We start from the raw sequence: 18657 nt of genomic DNA, 5'->3' as shown, positions 1-18657 counted from the left end.
GCCCGTACCTCACCGCTTTCCTTCTTTTCTCTCTAAGATTGCGATTCAGGATGAAAAGTGCGCGGACAACCTCAGGACAGACAAAATTAAAACTAATGTAAGTCTATATTCGAAGTAGGAAAGAAAATCTTCAAATAAGGAGAGGGAAAGGCATGCTAGAATAATTGTTGCAATTTTTTCATGTGGAAAGGAGGGTCACTCGCGATGAAAGAAGCAGGAGGGATCTGGTGAGCAGATGAGGAATGTCCAAGAAGATTTTCCATTCACTCGAATAAAAGCTACTAGTCAGTGGAATCGATGCTACCACAGACATAAGGATTCGATTCATCTCGAGTCATGAATGGATTCCACTTTTCTGCGGACGTGAGACAAGGACTAGAGGAGAAGCAGAGAAAAGAAGGTGATGGAAATGGAACTAATATGTGTACACGCAATAAGCAGTATTCTGCCGGGTGAGGGTAGATTTTTGAGAGGCCTTTGTACTACACGCCATTGCACTCCCAAGTCATAATTTAAATGCCAGTTAGTATCCATATGAGCCATGAATCATGCAACAATAACTCATTATTCACCTTCGCATTCTTTTTCCAACTCCCTTGATTCTATTGAAAAGGCCGAGTATCTTTCTCCCTCCACCTCGCCTTCCCAGCATCCTCCACTCCCCCCCCCCCCCTGTGCATCAACCCCTCCAGCATCCCAATGTCTCTCTCACCATCTCCTCCATCCTCTTGCCCTGCCTTCTACGCATTCCCCCCATTGACTCTCTCCCCCAACCTCCACGTCTGGCCATTCATCGTTAGTTTACCTCTACGTCACTCTTCTTTTCCATTAATCTCCAGAAAATGTGGCGTCAATGAAGAATGCAGGAGAAATATCAAGTGAATAGGCAAAAGCAACAAATGAAGAGTACTTCGAAGAAAAGTTTAAATGAGAGTCAGAGAAGCAGAGGGGAATAGAATGGACATGTCCTGAGGCAAAACTGCATGCTGGAAAGCACGATTGAGGGGAGCACGGAGGGGGAAGGAGCATTAGAGAGGGTGGACAAGGATGAACCAAGAGAGGCTGAAGATGGCAAAGGAATGAAGAGAAATGGATTGCCGGGAGGAGGACTGCTACGAGCCAATCCTCGGATTGATGATACATAGTGATGATGGTGAAATTGAATTGGAGGTGCCTCAAAAGGGGGATGGCCTCCAGTCAACATAAGACTGCATTGGGCACAGTGGACCTCAGCTGCCTTATTCACACGTGCAACTTATTAATGAGGCATTTTCTGTCACCATCTGGGCTGGACTGGGGAGTTTTGAAGGCCACCAAGGAGTGGGAGCGTGGTCATCGGGTCACGTCGCCGCTGCGGGTCAAACCTTCGCCGCCCCACTCGGACATTGTTGCGGCTCGGAATCCAGACGGAGCCGATTTCTCTCGAACGGGCACGCGAGTGCTTTGGTTTACCCCCCTCCCTTTATTTCGGCAATTAATCAATGTTTGAAGAGATTGAACTTGTTAAAAGTTTCGTATTTGAAACCATCTCCGAGCATCAAATACATTATGATCATGACTTCAATTGCACTTGGTAAGCAATTGGCATCGGTCGCTGAATGAGCTCCCAGGGAACACAATACACAATTGGATCCTCGAAGAAAATTTGCGAGAGTTAATTTAAAATAAATCGTTTCCTCCCTCGTTCCCGCTAGCCACATACATTTACTCCGATCATATCTTTCAAGGAATTGCTCTCAATACTACTCCTACTTTTCTTACTTTCTTCGCATCTCCCGATCCATACTCCTAAATCATAACAAATATCCCTCTCCCTATGTTTCCCTCCCTATTCAGCTAATTAATCTCTTCCATCATTCTTTTTTCTAACATACCACTGTGTGTCACTATTTTTTAATCAGCCTTTACGAAATAAAACTTTGAACTCTTCGTTTATACCTGTTTTGGTGTAATTATTATACTAATTTGTCCACTGCTTTATTTGCTTTTATCCACGATATTGCCCGAACTAATTTTTCCTGATGCAGAGCTTAAGCTCCATTAGGCGGCAATTAGAAAATACTACTCTCTTCTACATGGAATCAGTAAAATAGTAAAAAATGGTAGTTTTACATAGGTACATCATATTCAGTGAGAAAATTATTATTATTATTATGGGTAATCACGGCTGGGGTGGACTCTTCCCGTTATAGGTTTTGGATGGACACACTAACCAAATAATGATTTCTCTCGCCTCTCCTTACAAAACACAACCCACCATCCTACTCTCCAACAAGTCCCTCTTCGACTCCATGTGTTCCCTTCCCTCCTTCATTCTCCCCAGCGTCCTATACCCTATTCCTGCCCCTTCCTCGCTTGCCTAACTTTCCCCCCTCTATATGCCACAGTCTCCAACATCCCACTGCCAATAAGGCTTCTCCGCATCCAGCTTTCGTGCCTCTTTTCCGTTTCTCTCAAAACTCCTCTCTCCATTGAGGGAAGCCCAAGTTTCTTTTTACATTATACTCGGGCAGAACACATCATTCTACGAGGGTCATCCGGAAAGTAGTACCCGTTCGTGAAATAAAGACACAAAAGTAAATATTAACAAACATAAAAAATTTTATTTGAAAGAGGATACTTTAAACTACTTCTCAACATAATCTCCAAGCAAATTAAGGCATTTGTCATAACGTGTGACAAGTTTCTGTATTCCTGCTGCATAGTCCTTCGCCGCCAGCTCATTGAGATACGCGAGGGACCCATCTTGCACAAATTTTTGCATAATGCAGATGGTGTTTAACAATTTCATGAACAATTGTTCGAGAAACATTGGGAAAATGCTCACAGATGTCATCAATTGTGACGCGCCGATCGTTCCTCACGAATTCGTTAACTGAGCTCACCAGTTGGTCACAGAAACAACACAGGCAATGCTAGCGTCACGCAACTTGGCTCAGAGAAGGCAGACAAGCCACTGAATCTATCTGACCTCGTCCAGCGGCTACTCGCGTCGTCAGCACTTCATGCGGCACGAACGGGTACTACTTTCCGGATGACCCTCGTAGATGGGATACAAAATTATTTGAGACGCCGAGTTGGGCAATGGTCACGACAGTGTTGGGGAAAACTGCTCTGTCAATATTTGATTTGAGAATCTCAATTGATTTGCGGAGATCAGGTTGTTGCGGTGGTTAATTTATGGCTTCCCACCCAGAGGGCCCGAGTTCGAATTCTGTAGGCGACAGATTTTTTGCAGTGGTATCCCGATCCCTACTTGAAGTGCTTTGGGGAGAGCACCTTAAGTGTGTACACCGTCCTTCGGATGGGACGTTAAATTGTGGACCCCTTGGTGCCACGTGAACCCACAATCACTCGAAGGGGCGCACTTCACCAGGGGAACGATGATGCATCTCAACGTTTCGCTTCACACAATAGTATCTTCTCCGTTCGCAACCGCCTCTAAGATTAACGGGCTTTATAAATCCATAGCTTTTTCCTCACTTGGAATGTTCATTGCCAGAGTTCACATATACTTCGTAATGAGAATTCTAGCAACTTTAATTGCTCAATTTCATTAACAACCACTACAAGATTCAAAGAATGATTCGTTGTCGCTTTACCACGGGCTGCGAAATTGAGTAAAGTACGAATTATCGATTGGACTACAATTAACAAGTCACGCGATTCTTATTTATCGATAATAATTTCATTCTTACGGATAACATAATTTTCTCTAATGATTCTTAATCCACATCTCAAATATCTACAGTAACAAATGAGCCATTTTCGCTTACCACTTTTTAAAGAAATCCGAAGTCAAAAGTCTAATTAAGTTTAGTTTGACGAATGAGGGTGGCACTCACCTTTGTTTTGCGGGGCAATTACCTTTTCTTTCCGTTTTTTCATAGAGTTCTGGTGCCCGTAATTAACATTAGACTAGGGTTTGGCAGGGGATGCTCGCGGATATGACCCACACTTGGACCCTCGGTACAGCCGTAAGCTCTACCCACCGAGCTGCCACTTCAAGGGAAGAGTGTCATCCGGGAACGCCGCTCCTCATATCTTCTACCTCCATCTTCCTTTGGTATTGCGGAACTTCGTCAACCATTTTTGTAATTTGAATATAAAAAATTAACACTAGTCTCGGTTCTCCGCCATATATTTTAGCCACCTTCTTTGCCTATATTCGTAATCGGACGAGATATGGAATGGCTAAATATCTAGCTACGGCAAAATATCCTCTCCGTTCTATTTAAATATAAATCTTGGGATTATTACAATTTTTTAATGCTATTTGGGGTCATAAGTGGACCAAGACAACTTACAGGTAAGTAAGTTATGCGTCAACATCTCAAAGCGCCGTCTCAAAGCTGACGATGTCTTCAGGTTGAAACACTGATTTTTCCATTAAATTGGTACTGATTATGACATTAGTACTCAAATGAAAGCATTACTATGGAAATCAAATCAGATAATATGCGACGCATTGATTTTTTTCAGTTCGGTCTGAGTGTGCTTTGCCGCCCCAGGGCCCGACAACATCAACCCAAAAGTGGTCCTAAAATCTAATGTTCATCTTATTTGCATCGCAATTCATTCGTGGAACTAATTTCTAGCAGGAGGTTGAGGGAGGCATGGATTGGCCGGTGGCCGGTAGCGATAGACAGCTGAACCGAGTTCGAAGCCAGCCGACGCCTCCATTCCGAGAACTCCAAGCTGCGAGACTCTCTGGGCACTGTGCGTGATTTGGCGTCGGTGGTGCGGGCAAGTGCACCGGACCCTTGTCATCACCCGCGAAGTTGCGAGTTTGGCGCCCCGTGTCACGCACCGCCCGGCCACCGCCAGGCCCGCCCAGCGGGGGGAGAGGGGAAGGGGAGGCGCTGGTGGGTAGGTCGATGAGAAAGCCGTTGAAGCGACACCCCGCTTCCCCCCAGTGATGCCCCCTGTACCCCCTCGCCGCTCCGGGCGTTTTGAAGGCATACCAGATAATTTCACAACCTGTTTGCTTCAATCATAATATCAGACAAAATCGTATCGCGTAGAATGTCGAACTGAGTTCTGTAATAGGAAGGATCATTCAAATTTATGAATCGAATCTTATAGCACCGTAATACGGTACGTTAAACTACCAAGAATTGGAAAAACGATTACCGAAAAAGCTAGAGAATCAAATTTAATAAGTGTAAAGGTAAGAAATATTTAGAGTTGGACCAGAGATGCTACCACGCTCATTCTGCTAAACGTAATCACATCGGCTGAAGACTTCGTGTCGCAGAAATTACGCAATAGCAAGGGTGATGAGCGGCTGAGTGTAAAGCGGAAGTGTAAATATTTTGAAATCTTAACTTATCACCGTGACTGTTTAAAATAAAGATTTCGTCTGTGTGGAATGACAAATTCCTTGTATACACATGCAGAAGTTATTTGCAGAAGCGCATAAATCTGTGTTGGTTAAGGAACCAAAAATATATACAGATTTTCTTGGCATTAATTATCAGTTTTTTGAAAAATTATCCAAACTACTCCCACATCAACACAAACATCGATGCCATCATATACTTCACACGAAATAAATATGACATCGTTTTAATGATTTTTTCATAACACGAGGAATTCAAAGAGTTTAGTGAAAAGCGCTTTAATTATTAGATGGTCTACTGTTCGAGGTAGATAGACTCACACTAACGACGATGCATTTATTCACCTCTCCTCACAAAATCAAAACCTGGCATCGGACATCGGTTAGCCTCCCTTCATCTCCGTGTACTTCCTTCCTCCCTTCATCCCGCCCAACATCCCTATCCTGCCCTTGACCTTTCCTCGTTTGCCTAACCTCCCCTTTAATTAATTAATTTAATTCACCCCTCTAATACAGTCTTCAACATCCCACTGCCGGTCAACACCCCCTTCATCCACTTTTCCTGCCTCCATGGGATTTCTCCCAACAAACCCCTCTCCTCGCCCATCATACCAGCTACTTCCTCATTTGTTCCCCAAGAAATCATTTTCCCTCCTCTCAATGGACATCCTAAATAGGTCTACAGCTTCGTGCGGAATTGAACTGACTGTTCACTATCGAGTCCTCACACACGGTGGCCTTCCCCTTTTTTGGCCCGGGAGCCAACGCCAATCGGACGAAATATTCCGGCGAAATTTCGTCCTTAAAAATGCAACGTAAAATTACAAACAACATAAAGTACTAAAAATCATGCGGAGACTATATCTAGTACAGGTAAGCTTTGGACGACCTTTAACAACTTTCACATGCCGGGGCCTTCCTCCGAACCGGTGAGTTTACAGACCGTTTGCCCTAGCTCACTTTCTTCTTCGGTTTGCCGCAAATTCTGCGCGCCAAGCCTTCCACAAAGCCCGGTCTCTTCCTTCCTCTGCCCCGCTCATTCTCTCTCTCCTATTGCAACCCTGCAACGTTGCCTCTCAATATCTCCCCGATACACCTCTGCCGCCACTGAATCGCCGCGCCGCTCTTCCCCCGCCACGCGCCAAACTTCTTCCTTCGACCCCACTCTCACCGAATGAAATTTCCTCCATCCTTTTGCATTCCCACAATCCCCAAAAGCCCTCAATCTAAGCCTGTCCTTGATATGCGAAAACCAGAGCTCGTGATACGCTACATCCCACGTCAAATCCACCTTTCCTTTCCGTCTTGCTTTCTCGTTTTCGCTGCCATTTCCTCATCTTTGAAAACGTTCCCGTTGCTAACGCATTTCTTCCCTTCACGCCATTGCCGCCAATCGTAAGTTGATTTCGGGCCAACTAACAGCCGAAATGGTGGACCTTTCTCTCGTCCAGCACTCTATAATTAAGTTAAGCTTCTCCACCAGAGCCGCATTATCAATTAGGCGAACAGGGCATCGGCCCATGGCCCCCACGCCTTTGACCTCACGCTGTGACCACCGGTCCAATCAATCAATACCTATTGATTTCATCTTGAAAGATATATGCATTCAAGTTTTAAATATGAAGAAAGAAATATGATGCGCGCATCAACAACTCAAATCACGTTCCATACATCCACATTGCAGTTTGCCTTTTAAAGGTATTCAAAGGTGTCTCGAAAATAAGGAAACTGGTGAACGGACCTTTTCGTCATTTATTTCCCTGACAAACACCCGTCGATCTCCGGTGACACCAGAAATACAGCACACGCGCGCACACCCCTGCCATCAATGTCAATGACCACGACGCTCCATGGGAAGGCAGTTATCCAAGAGATCCTTAAACATTTCACCAAAAATAAATTTAGAAAGATGATTTTCGAAGTTCTGTGAATTGTGAAAATAAAACAAATTGTTCGCAAAATTGTTTAATACTCGTATTTTAGTTTATTCATTTAATATTGGCGGTTCACCTTATTCCAGGGGCTACTGACCAGAGGGACCGGCTTCGATTCCCGGGAGTCTTTCCGAATACCCTCAGCTTCACCCAAGCTATGTGATTTTTCGGGTACCAGATCTTCCTGGGAAACCATAACCGGCACAGGAAAAGAAACAGGCCCCCCTTATTACCCTGCTAATGTGATGAATTTCACTCAATACTGGGTGACCTCTACCATCACCTACCAAACCGCATGGTGGTTTTACCTGTATGTTTAGATTATGGTTATTTATTAATTTTTGATACCATTACAATTGCTACTGTTAGTTTATCCGCGCCGAATTATTTTTTCAAATTATTGGCTGGTATAATAAAAGTCGTAACAGGGGATCATTCACGAGGGATTCCTCGAGATTTCGGCTGCCTTTGGGCCTCAAAGGGCCGACAATAATACGAGGATATTGATTCAAACGAATGCAAAGATAGGCGGCGGATAGGGTTAGCCCGAGTGGCGAGATCCACAGCGAAGGTGCGATCCAGGTGCCACGGGAATATCGTCGGACTCCACTTTCCCTCCAAGGGCCCTCCCATTTGTATTTGCCCTGCGTATGACGAGGCCATCCGAACATCTTTTGGTGCATCTGCTGTTCGTCATCCTAACATTCTTGTCACATCTTCAGACCCTTTATCTTTGTTTTCTCGAGTCAATTCAGTCGTGGGTGCTATTTCATCAAAATCTCTGGAGTGCTCACACTTGAGTCTTTTCTGTTTTTTTCGCAGCAGGATCATTTATTCAGCTTCCGGTCAGCTTGTTATTAGTTTCGTTCTGTTTCGTTTTTCTGTGCCGTTCTCTGTCTCGAGGGGCTTAATGCACCGTTGCTTTTGTTTCAGGCGGTACGAGTTTGTTCACGTAATACACGCCGTGTGCCAGTCCATCGTCACATGATGCCTCGCTGGTTCCTACGCCGTTCGTGAATGAGTAGGGACGGTGGGAAGACGGTCTTTGCCGACGTTTTCTGAGAGATTCTAATGGGATATGGTGCGCTTCCTACGGACCAAGACACTGCATTTGTAATTCTAAACCCCGCCTGAAATACAATGCGAACTCTATATCGCATAATACAGAAAATAATTCCTTGCCTCCAAGCATGCCCTTTCTGCCTCCCACAATTTCCACATTAGTGGATGCTCTCCCCCATTCCTCGGTCGCCCCTCGCCTCTCCGAAGCAGTCCTCGGCACCCCACGCCATTCCCCGCTGCTCCTTTCTTATCCTACTTTCTTCGCATTTCCCCCGACAAACAACTTTGACACCCTTCCCCATGCCTAGCCCTTGCTCTTTGCCTACTTAACCGAAGAAAGACTGCGGCTCGAAGAACTGATAGGCCTCGCATTTGATTCGATAGGAATCGATCGGGGCGCGAGTCGACCCTCGCGCGTACCCCTCAACTCTCGCCTGAGAGGCCAAAGGTGAAGTCTTCGAGATACAGGATAGACGGATCGCTCGTTTATTAGCGAAAGTCTCCTAAGCGCATGACATCATGCAGTCCAATTGTTCCATCATAACAAGCTTGAGCGTAAAAAGACGAAAAAATAAAAATTACAAAGTGTAAGCACCATGATTAAAGCTTTTAAAGTGATTGCTTCAATAACTAAATTTCAAATCCTGTCTCATGCTTCCACCATATGCATGCATTACATGCAAATGACTATGAACTTGCATTAACACAGAAAGTAAACATATCTTACATGTAATCTATCTATGTGGGATATAGGTCATGGGGGGGGGGGGTCCTAGAGGACTATTCTGCACTGCTAATCGCGAGAGCTTGCCGGCCCTACACTATCTCCTCGTCCACCCGCCCCCTCCCCGCGTCGAAGAGGCGATCTTCTCTCGTCCCAACCCCGCTGTCCCACCCCACGCCTGCCTCCAGCACTCCAACCCGGCCGGCCCTCCCCCCGCCCACTCATCCCACCCGTCCCAACACTCACTCGCTTCTCCTCCGCACCCGCGACTCCACTCCTCCCTTCATCTCAAACGCCGCGTTTCCGAGACTCGTTCTTGGCCATCAACCCGTACGCATCGCATTGCTCCTTTGATATCGACGGCTGTTCAATGACCACGCTCCTTTTGGGACGCCGGACGCTGGCGACCGCCCGCGACGAGTACGCAACCACTCGGCCTAAGTGTGTGTGAGTGAGGAGTGGGGGATGGAGGGTTGAAGGGGGGGGAAGCACGAAGGGCCGCACCGGCGCCGTGTCACGCGTGCGCGAGAGTGAGAGGTGGTCCGTGAATGGCAGTGGCATGTGGGACTCGGGAGGGTTGGGGGGGAGGGGGAGTGTGACGTCACCGCTCCGTCTCTCGCTTTTCCCTGCTTGCCTCCCGAGCCCTGCCCTATATCCGCGCGAAATCGCGTTGCGTCAGAGGCCGTGATTTTGAACGAGGCGGCGGACCACCTCCCCCCGCCGCCGACGGCGGGCCGCTCTATGGGCGCGAGCGATTGAGCGCTCTCGCACGCCATGCGCGCCTCTCTCCCGCGCCCCACCCCCCCGCTCCCACACACACCTATTTGTTTTCCCACGGAAACTACGCCTCCCGAATCTGCGACGGCGCTAGAAAGGGGGCGGATGAGGAGGCGACGGGGGTGCGGGCGATGGACCCCCCCGGGGACGCCTCCGCCCGCCCCCATGGGGCAGGTCCGCCTTCCGCCGTCCGCTGTTATTATTCTTGGTGATAATTTGCGCCATTGGAAAGTATTTATCAGGTGAGCATTGCACAGAGGAAAAAAGAGTTCGAAGTATTTAAAAAAACAAAAAGTAAGCGATTATTAATAATAATAAAAAATAGAACAAAGTTAGAATAATAAAATCAATTATCTGTGTATGCATGATGTATGTTTTTATGTCTCTGGTTGTTGTACTCATTAAAGAGCCTCCTTGGGCAATCATAAAATTAACTTCTGACCTCAGAACTCGTAAAGAAACGTCTTCCATCGGTAATATTGTCCGTAGTCGGTGGTGTCCGTGAAGAAAGCGAGGAGGTGAGCACATCCGGAGCCGAGGAAACGTCCACCAAACCATTTCCAGGGATGACTTGGTCTCGTGCCTCCAGTTGCCCCACGAGCGACGGGGACTTGGTCGGCAGTCACTCGCGGAGCGAAAGTTTAATTACAGATTAATTCTCACGCGTGAATTGGAAGCTGGGCTCTTTTGAAATAAGGCTAAAATTTATTAGTAGTCTCGTCAAAGGAGAGATCATGAAAATAGAATTAGAAAGGTCAACTGCAGAAGTGACTGGCTGAAAATGTGTGGGGACGACCACCGGGGATCAAGAGGAGGGAAGGAGTCAAGGGAACGATGGGGTGCACTTATCAGCCCCCGAGTGAGCGGCTGTCATTTCATGTAACCCCTTATTTTATTGGCACGCGTTACGCACGCCTCGCATGGGCAGAGAAGTATTGTAAATTTATATGCCACAGTGTCAAAATGTAGGCTAGCGTAAAAAATATTTTCTTCAATTGAACTATTTAGCATAGCTATAGGTAACCGACACTTAAGCGACGCTTAATTTTGAAGTAACATGCCTTATATGGCATGATTAGCATCGAGTTTACCCCCCAGCATCGGATCGATCTGTTCACACGCCAAAAGAACAAAAGAAGAAAGTAAAGCGGGGCAAACGAGAGTTATAAGGCCGGGCGAAGTCCACGGCGGACGTCGAAGATGTGCGTGGGGAAGAGGAAGGCGGAAGAATGAATGCGGGGAATGTAGAAGAGTGAGCACGGAGGGGATAATGCTTTGCAGGTGAGTTGGCCGGAGGAGAGCCACGTAGGTGGAATGTAGGGGGGCGAAAAGAATGTTATCATGATGGAGTGAATTTCACAGTGATGCATGGTCTTAGTCTTGTCGTGTTAGGTGTGACTTAGAAGTGTTGCTGTGCTTAGTTGCTGAAACCTTCAAAACCCTACCTTGACCGGTGGACCACTCTTAATAATAATTGGTATTGAATGCCATGACCCCATTTGTAGAATACAGCACCCGGGGACAGACAGAGAAAAACAATTAGCGCTGCCGCATCCACATACCAACTATTTTTTTCCTGTGTAGCCATTTTCGATCAGAAAAAATCAAAGTTGGGAAGAAAAATTAGATTTCTCGTATCAACGTTTTCGACACACGGTGGAGTGACTCTGGTGAGGGATATTTCATGATATTATTTTTTGCTAATGATGATGACGATTAAGCGTTGGAAGTCGTCTCAATAAACTCCATTGGATGAATACACTGTGCTCTTTATTTCGAGAAACATTCAATTTTTTATACGAAATCTATATCAAACAAAGCACCTGATATCTCGGGCCCGTTTTCGAAAGCTACACGTGACTTCACGAGTCCTCTGAAAACAATGCATCCATTGAATATGCAGCATCCTTAATGACACATTTCTTGAAACTCATGATACGTTTTGGCGATAAATACTTACAGCAGAAGATCCTCAACGAGTAATCTCCGAGCAGAGTTAAATAATGACTTGTTGCTTTGAGAAACGGACCCCTGTAGTTTCCCTGATAATCGGTGCTTTCCGCACAATCCAATGTGCGACGTTTGTGGAGGCGATCGGGGCGGGAGGGAGACCACGAGTCCCGAGCACCATCGGAGTCAACTCAGGGCGAGAGGGAGGGTCCTCGTCCCGTGCACCACGGCAAAATTGAATGGAGTGGCCGCGGGGGCTTCCCTTCGGCGCGCCACCCATCGGCAGAGGGCCCGGGGACGGAGCCGGGTCGAAAATAATTCGCAGCGAACCGGAAAGAAAGAGCGACGTTCGAAAGCGAGGCGCGGGGGGCGCCAATCAAACGGCTTGACCCGCAATGCCACTTTTCGCGAGGGGAGGACTCTTTTGGTGGTCGCGCCTCGTTTCGTAATTACGTTTCTCCCGTTCCTCGGGTGTCTCTGCGGGGGCCCTTTGAGGGGATGATCACCGAGGCGGAAGGTGCCGCGCGAGGTCCGTTTCATTCCACACCCTCACTCCCATTCACCGCGCCCGCTCATTCAGGAGCCGCGGATTCGCGAGCGTGGAATTCACGGGGAGAAATGGACGTCCATCAGTGACACCACCGACACCATTCACGGCACTAAATATCCTTAAAACCCAAATTATATTTCCAGATAGCTCGTTTTTTAGCCCTGCATTCTTTCTGCCTCCCCCAATTCAATAATGTCTTGCCGTTATCCCTTCCTCTGCCTTACCCGCCCAATATTCCGTATCTGCATTGGTGCTCAACCCTCCATTCAACGCCTCTCTGTATTTCCTGTATCCAGCAGCCTCTCATTCCTGCATCCACCTGCCCTGCCCCCTTCCCCAACAACCCTCACTCTCGTCCCTCCTCCGTGCCCGACACTCCCTCATTTTCCGGTAGTTTTTTTTCAGGTCTTCCTGAGTGAAAATATCATGCAAAATCGAAAAAAAGAGGATAACTAGTTTTTCTTTGTTTCTTTAAAAGAAGACTCGACATTGCATTCAATAGAGGTTTCTTAAACTAACAATTTTCAGGGTAAACGCCATAAATATGGTACTCGTGACTTACTTAATATGCGATCATGCCTAAAACACAGTACGAAAAATTAATATACAATAGTGTCAAAAATTTCACCAAAATACTTTGGAAACAATTGGCCACCTTCCCTCCCTCCCCCACCTCTCCATCACTCCCCGCCAGAGTCGAATCTCCCTTCCCGCGCCGTGGTGCTCAGCCACTCCTCCTTCCGTCGACATCTCTAAGGAGGCTGACGAGGGGGGCGACGAGCGACCCCCAACCACTAAACCACATCGGGAAATTATTATGAAGTGCAGGCACGCACCGCGTGTGTGTACATAACAACCGCTCGAGCCGACAGCTTTTCCTTCCCCTCGAAGCAGAGGGGCGGTCACCCCCTGCCACGCGCCCTCCGCTTCGTCTTCGATCACACATCGCGGCCGCGGGAAGCGGAAGAGCAGAGGTGACAGTTCCAAATTATAATATTCCCATATTGCACAGTCTAGAACCCGAAGTGGCGACACATCTTTAGGATTCATCGTGATTTTTCACCAACACGAAATCAAAGACGCGGGAAATCAGTCCATGCGGAAATACAAAGGGTTTAGGTTTACATAAATATGAAGCAGCTCTGCAAAGTTACGCCTCTAACCATGTCTTAAAAATTTTCCTTCGTAAAATGCTCCGGTGATTAGCGGACGTTTGCCAAGAAGGGAAGTGTGCTTAGTGCTCATTCTTTAGATATTCGTTGTCCTACCTCTTGATTTCAATTAAAGGTGCTCCTAAGGTGATGAAATGTCATTGAAAGCTGTAGATAGCAGCAAGAAACGTCTTGACTAGAATCTTATCGAGTCGAGTAATTAATGTCACTCATGTCAAAGATAGCTCAGTTGTTCAAATATAATTTTATTAGCGCACACTCTTGACATCATGAGAATAATTACTTTACTAAAACATTTGAAAATGTTTCCTCAGCAACGGTGTCACGCGAGGTAAGTTTGCCGCTGGGAATGGAGCCGCTGAACTTGATGCCGAAGAATCACTTGTTTATTTATGTGCCCTGGCTGCAATTCAATTACACGTAAATCTATTTATTTGCAAAATAACGTGTAATGGTTTAAGGTAAAAGTGTAAACAACATTTGTCTCGATAAGATTACATCAGTTACTATCCTGGCCCCAAGTCGGTTGCCCCCGCACTCAAACAGGTGTGAGGGCAAAATCTATTTCAAAATTAACATAAATGTAGCCGCATGATTACCAATATTCCGAGACCAAAACTAAACGCCTCAAGTTTTTCGGCAACCCCCACATGCCACGAAACCCTAGCGGGCGGTGGCTTGGAGGAGGATTCTAAGTGATCATAATAAAGAAAGAAGTTTTCTGTTACGAACATTTTGTCTGACCGAATCTCCGAGAATACATGGGAAACAAGTAACAGATTTTAACAGCTTCTATTTAGAAGATTGAGTCAACATATGGGCTCCTTAGTGAAAAGAATTAAACTTTGTAAAATTCCAAAAACGCACTTATTAATGTAACACGATTGGTTCGCTTGTTATGGCGTTTCACTGCACTTTACCATACGTACCCAATGATCCCGTAATAGACCCTTAGAGTTGCATTGAAAAAACCTGTTTGTGGAGATTTTCAAAGCTTAATTCTTATCGTCATATCACTCAGAGATTCCCCCAAGTTCATTACTATTTGGTTGTCTTATGATCGGAGGCCCCGGATTCGATTCGCGGGCATCTTTGAAAGTAGATTTTGGATTGACCCTTGAAACCCCTCCCTTTCTCAGTGTCGTCTGACGAGGCGCACTCCAATGCAGTCCTCACCACAATTAACCCTTCTTAAATCGCGCACACATTCTTCCTGCCTTCATCTCCACAGTTAATCGCCTAAAATCGTTCATTTCGAATGAGCCCGTTTTGGGCATGGCTTTAATAAGAGGGGAGAACCCTCTGTGGTTATTTTCGGTCGGTGGGTGGGCGTTCACTCACAGTTTAGCGAAAGCCCTCAGCTGGTCGGACCATTCGGCCGGGACGTGAGCAAGGTTGGCTCCCCTGCAGCTCGCCTCCCTCGCTTCCGGGCGACAGCGGCACGGCGAGGGGCAGGTAAGCGGGCCCCCGCCGCCGACGGACTCCGCGGCAGAAGCGCCGCCGGCCGCGGAACACGCGAGGGCCGCGGCCAAGAGGAGCGCCAGGGCCCCCGGGCGGAGGCCGCGGTCTTCGCAGGGGCCCGAGGACCGTCCCCTCCTCTTCCTCCTCATGGCGACGAGGGCCGGTCGAGAGGCTCCAGAAGGGGGAGGTAACCAACTCCACGCGTTATTCGATCGGAGAAACCGTTAATCCGGCGCAGCACTCCTCTCACTTGCCTCGACGTGGGAGGTTGAATTAATAGCGACAAAAACTCCTTAATTGACGGACACTCCAGGGGAAAGTTAGGGAGGGGGATCCGACGGGAATCGACAGATGTATTTCACATTCTTTTATGCCTCTCCGATGAAACCGAAGCCGCAGACGAGCACTCCGGGAAGATGAGGCGCCGCCCGGTTAGGACGGGGGACGGAATTCCAGGACGTGCCGCGCGCACGTGGAAAACGAACTGTTTGTGGAGTGCCCGGGATTCGGAACTACTCCGAGTGCGTGGAGCGACGGGGGTCCTCGAGATTATTCCGAATACTCAATACCACCGGGGCGGTCAAAGGGGGGCAGAGGAATGCCGTCCGCGGAGTGGAGCCCGCGTGTGCGCCGCGGTGTGTGTTTGAGTGGAGGATGGATGGATGAGTGGTGTGCGTTGTTCGAATGCGGTGGGCGGCGAAAACGATAAAGCCGAAAAACCTTTCCCTCCGCTCTCGGCCTAGAAATCACGGTTTCCCTGACGGCAGGCGAGCGAGCGCAAGCCGCGCCGAATGCAGAGGGAGGGGGGGGGGAGCTCCAGTAAAAGGCTCGAAGCACTTTCTCTTCTCTTGCCAACCAGATTAAGAAGAGGAGGAGTTGAAGGAAGGGGAGGGAGGGGGAGGAGGGGAAATGAGAGTAGGGGGGGAGGGGGCGGGGTTCGGATCGCGGAGGAGAGAATGTGTACGATGTGTATTGTGGCCGCGACACACGGGCGGCCCGCAGACCTCCTTCTCTTCGCCCTTTCGTCCATCCGCGGACGGACACGGTGAGGAGAGGGGGGGGAGGCAGTCGAGACCAACAGACGGGTAAAATCTCTGTAGCTCCCGTTCGTCAGAGGAGAGCAAAAAAGAGATGTGGCGGAGGGGAAAACAAGTGCGGGCGACCGGGTCGCATTGGCAAACACGCGCGCGCACACACACACACAACAATCACGCACTTTGCAAACAGCGACAATGGGTTGCCGAGGGAATGTTCGTCGGGGAGGACACACTTAGGGAGAATACAGATGCACTGGGGGGAGAGAGAAGGGTGGGTGGGGGGGGCGTAGCGAGGGAGGAGAGAAAACAGGTCTCTCACTCTCTCTCTCACGGACGGGCGGCCCCGACGCAAGCTGACTCGCGACTGACCCGATGCCTCTTCCTCTCTCCCTCTCTCTTGCCTCTCTCTCTCTCTCTCCTGCTGCTGCTGCCTGTTGAGGAGGGAGGGAGGAAGGGGAGTGCGCGCGCGATCGCGGAGCTACCTGCCGGCCGATGCGGTGTTACGCGCGTTTGCATTTGTGGAGTCTGAGAGAGGAGAGAGAAAGCGCCGGAGTTGGGAGGCCGTGGGGGGGGGGGGGGTCGCCGTGGGAAGGAATGGGTGAAAAGGGCAGAAGTGGATCGGGATAAGGATTGTAAGGGCGTGGGGAGGACGGACTCCGTGGGAGGAGAGTGCATGGACTGGAGGGGGTGCGCCGCTGGACCGTTCGAACCGACGCCGCTGAAACCCATTTTCCCGGCGTACAACTTCTCCTCGACGTCACCATCGCCCCCTCATAACGTCATCGATCGTCGGCAGATACTCCTCCCCACTTCCCTCTTTCTCAATTTAGACGACTTCGTGATAACCCTATCTCAATTCGCTCAAATATCTTTGCTTGATGACAGGATAACCGATATCCAAACGATCACGAATCGAATAAAATACTGAATCAACTTAGATGGGTGGGAAAAAATTTTTAGATCTTAATTTGCCCTCATTTCTGGATTATCCTTTCACTTATCTCGACAGGCTACCCCACGAAAGTGCCATCAACCTTTCTCCTCATCCTTTTTATCGTCATTTTTTCTCCTCTGTGGTGTTGAGTTTTAGCCGAGGACGTTGCGCCCATACTTCGGAGCGTCCGCCAAAGCGGAAGGGTTGGCAGAATCCGTTGGATGCCAACTCCATCTCTCGCCGGGGCGCTGCATTCCTCTGCGAAAGATAAGAATTCGTGAAAAAATTAGAATTCGATGTGCGGTAGAAACGCTCTGAGATACGACCTTCACTCAAGCTCGTAGATTGCGATGGCATTTTCAGAGAAGTGGAAGTTAAAATTGGAAAAAGTGCGACGATTACTGCTTTGCCCTCTTTTAAACACATTCATAAATAACTCGGCGCGTAATTCGCGTCTAGTTTCCAAAGTTTACCGCCAGGTAGCAGGTACCGCGTATCATAATATGAAACAAGTGAGTGCAAGTGTGCGTGTTACCCCGTTTACAGCACCTTTGAAAAGGTGTTATTTTAATTCAATGGAATTGCTAGTAATATCGTAGCATTGTGAGACAAGTCTTGCCAGAATGAAAGTGGCATTAATGGTGGCTGAGAAGCCGTCTTTAGCGGCTTCATTGGCCAATATTTTGAGTAACAACAAATGTCATACTCGCAAAGGTGATATTGATGCAGCATGATATTTATATTGGGTTATTCTTTGTTTTTAATCGCCAAACCAACATCCATGATGGTTACTGTGATCAAACTAAACGTTCGTTTATTATAGGCTTCAATCAATCCTGCTCTATTCATGAATGGAGCGGATCATTTCGTGGAGAGCCAGTTCAGTTCAAAATGACATCTGTTTGTGGACACGTGATGAGTTTAGATTTCATTGGAAAATTCAACAATTGGGACAGAGTCGATCCTGTGAGTGGGGAAATTTTGCATTGCTTTTACAAGAAATCTTTCATTTAATGTGTAATGGAAGGTTTCATAATGCATTTCTTAAATTCACTCATTGCCTTGTAGTATCCGGTTAATTTAATTTATTCTATTCGTCTAATAATTGTTTATATGAACTAAGAATTCTAATTATACGTATTTAATAGTTTATAAATTAATGTTCTTATAATGAGACCTGGTGAGTTAATTTCTTTTTCTTTAAAATTTTCTTTGTGAATATACGCTGCCTAATTAATCATTTTCTAAGCATTCTCAATGTGTGTGTAACTTATATATAAAATATATTAGTAAATAAGGTACTGCAATACTCCATTGGAAATTTAATCTCATGTAGAAATCTTTAGGGAGTGTGGTGACCGTCCAATATAGGTACTGAAGTGAGTGTCTTTGTCAAATATAGTGGAGTATTTATCTTGTGGGCTGCATAAGCTTAACTTGAATACTGATAATTATATCTATTTGTCAGATCCTATACTACTGCTAACCACAGTTGTACGTTTCAAAGGTCGAGTTATTTTCCTGTCCAACAGAGAAGAAAGAAGCTACACCAAAGCTTAAGATGCCTGCATTTCTTGCCCAGGAGGCGAAAGGTTGTGACTATCTCATTCTATGGCTTGATTGTGATAAGGAAGGAGAAAACATTTGTTTTGAAGTCATGAATGCTGTCCAAGGTAGCATGCGAAGGGATGTTTACAATCTTGAGGTAAGCATAC

The 18657-nt window shown here is 47.2% G+C and overlaps 1 protein-coding gene across 1 annotated transcript in view; it reads left to right on the top strand.

Annotated features, from left to right (window-relative positions):
• The first annotated feature begins 17450 nt into the window (after positions 1–17450).
• Top3beta (topoisomerase 3-beta) overlaps positions 17451–18657 on the top strand; it is a 38543-nt gene continuing 37336 nt past the window's right edge. The window contains exons 1-3 of the mRNA XM_071591484.1: positions 17451–17656; positions 17766–17908; positions 18450–18647. Of these exons, the coding sequence (XP_071447585.1) occupies positions 17566–17656; positions 17766–17908; positions 18450–18647 (432 nt within the window). The 5' untranslated portion in view covers positions 17451–17565. The remainder of the gene's footprint in view (positions 17657–17765; positions 17909–18449; positions 18648–18657) is intronic.

The sequence above is a fragment of the Hetaerina americana genome, unplaced genomic scaffold (assembly GCF_022747635.1).
Source record: "Hetaerina americana unplaced genomic scaffold, ioHetAmer1.1.p SCAF_47, whole genome shotgun sequence".
NCBI classification, from domain to species: domain Eukaryota; kingdom Metazoa; phylum Arthropoda; class Insecta; order Odonata; family Calopterygidae; genus Hetaerina; species Hetaerina americana.
This window is presented reverse-complemented; position numbering and strand designations above follow the sequence as displayed.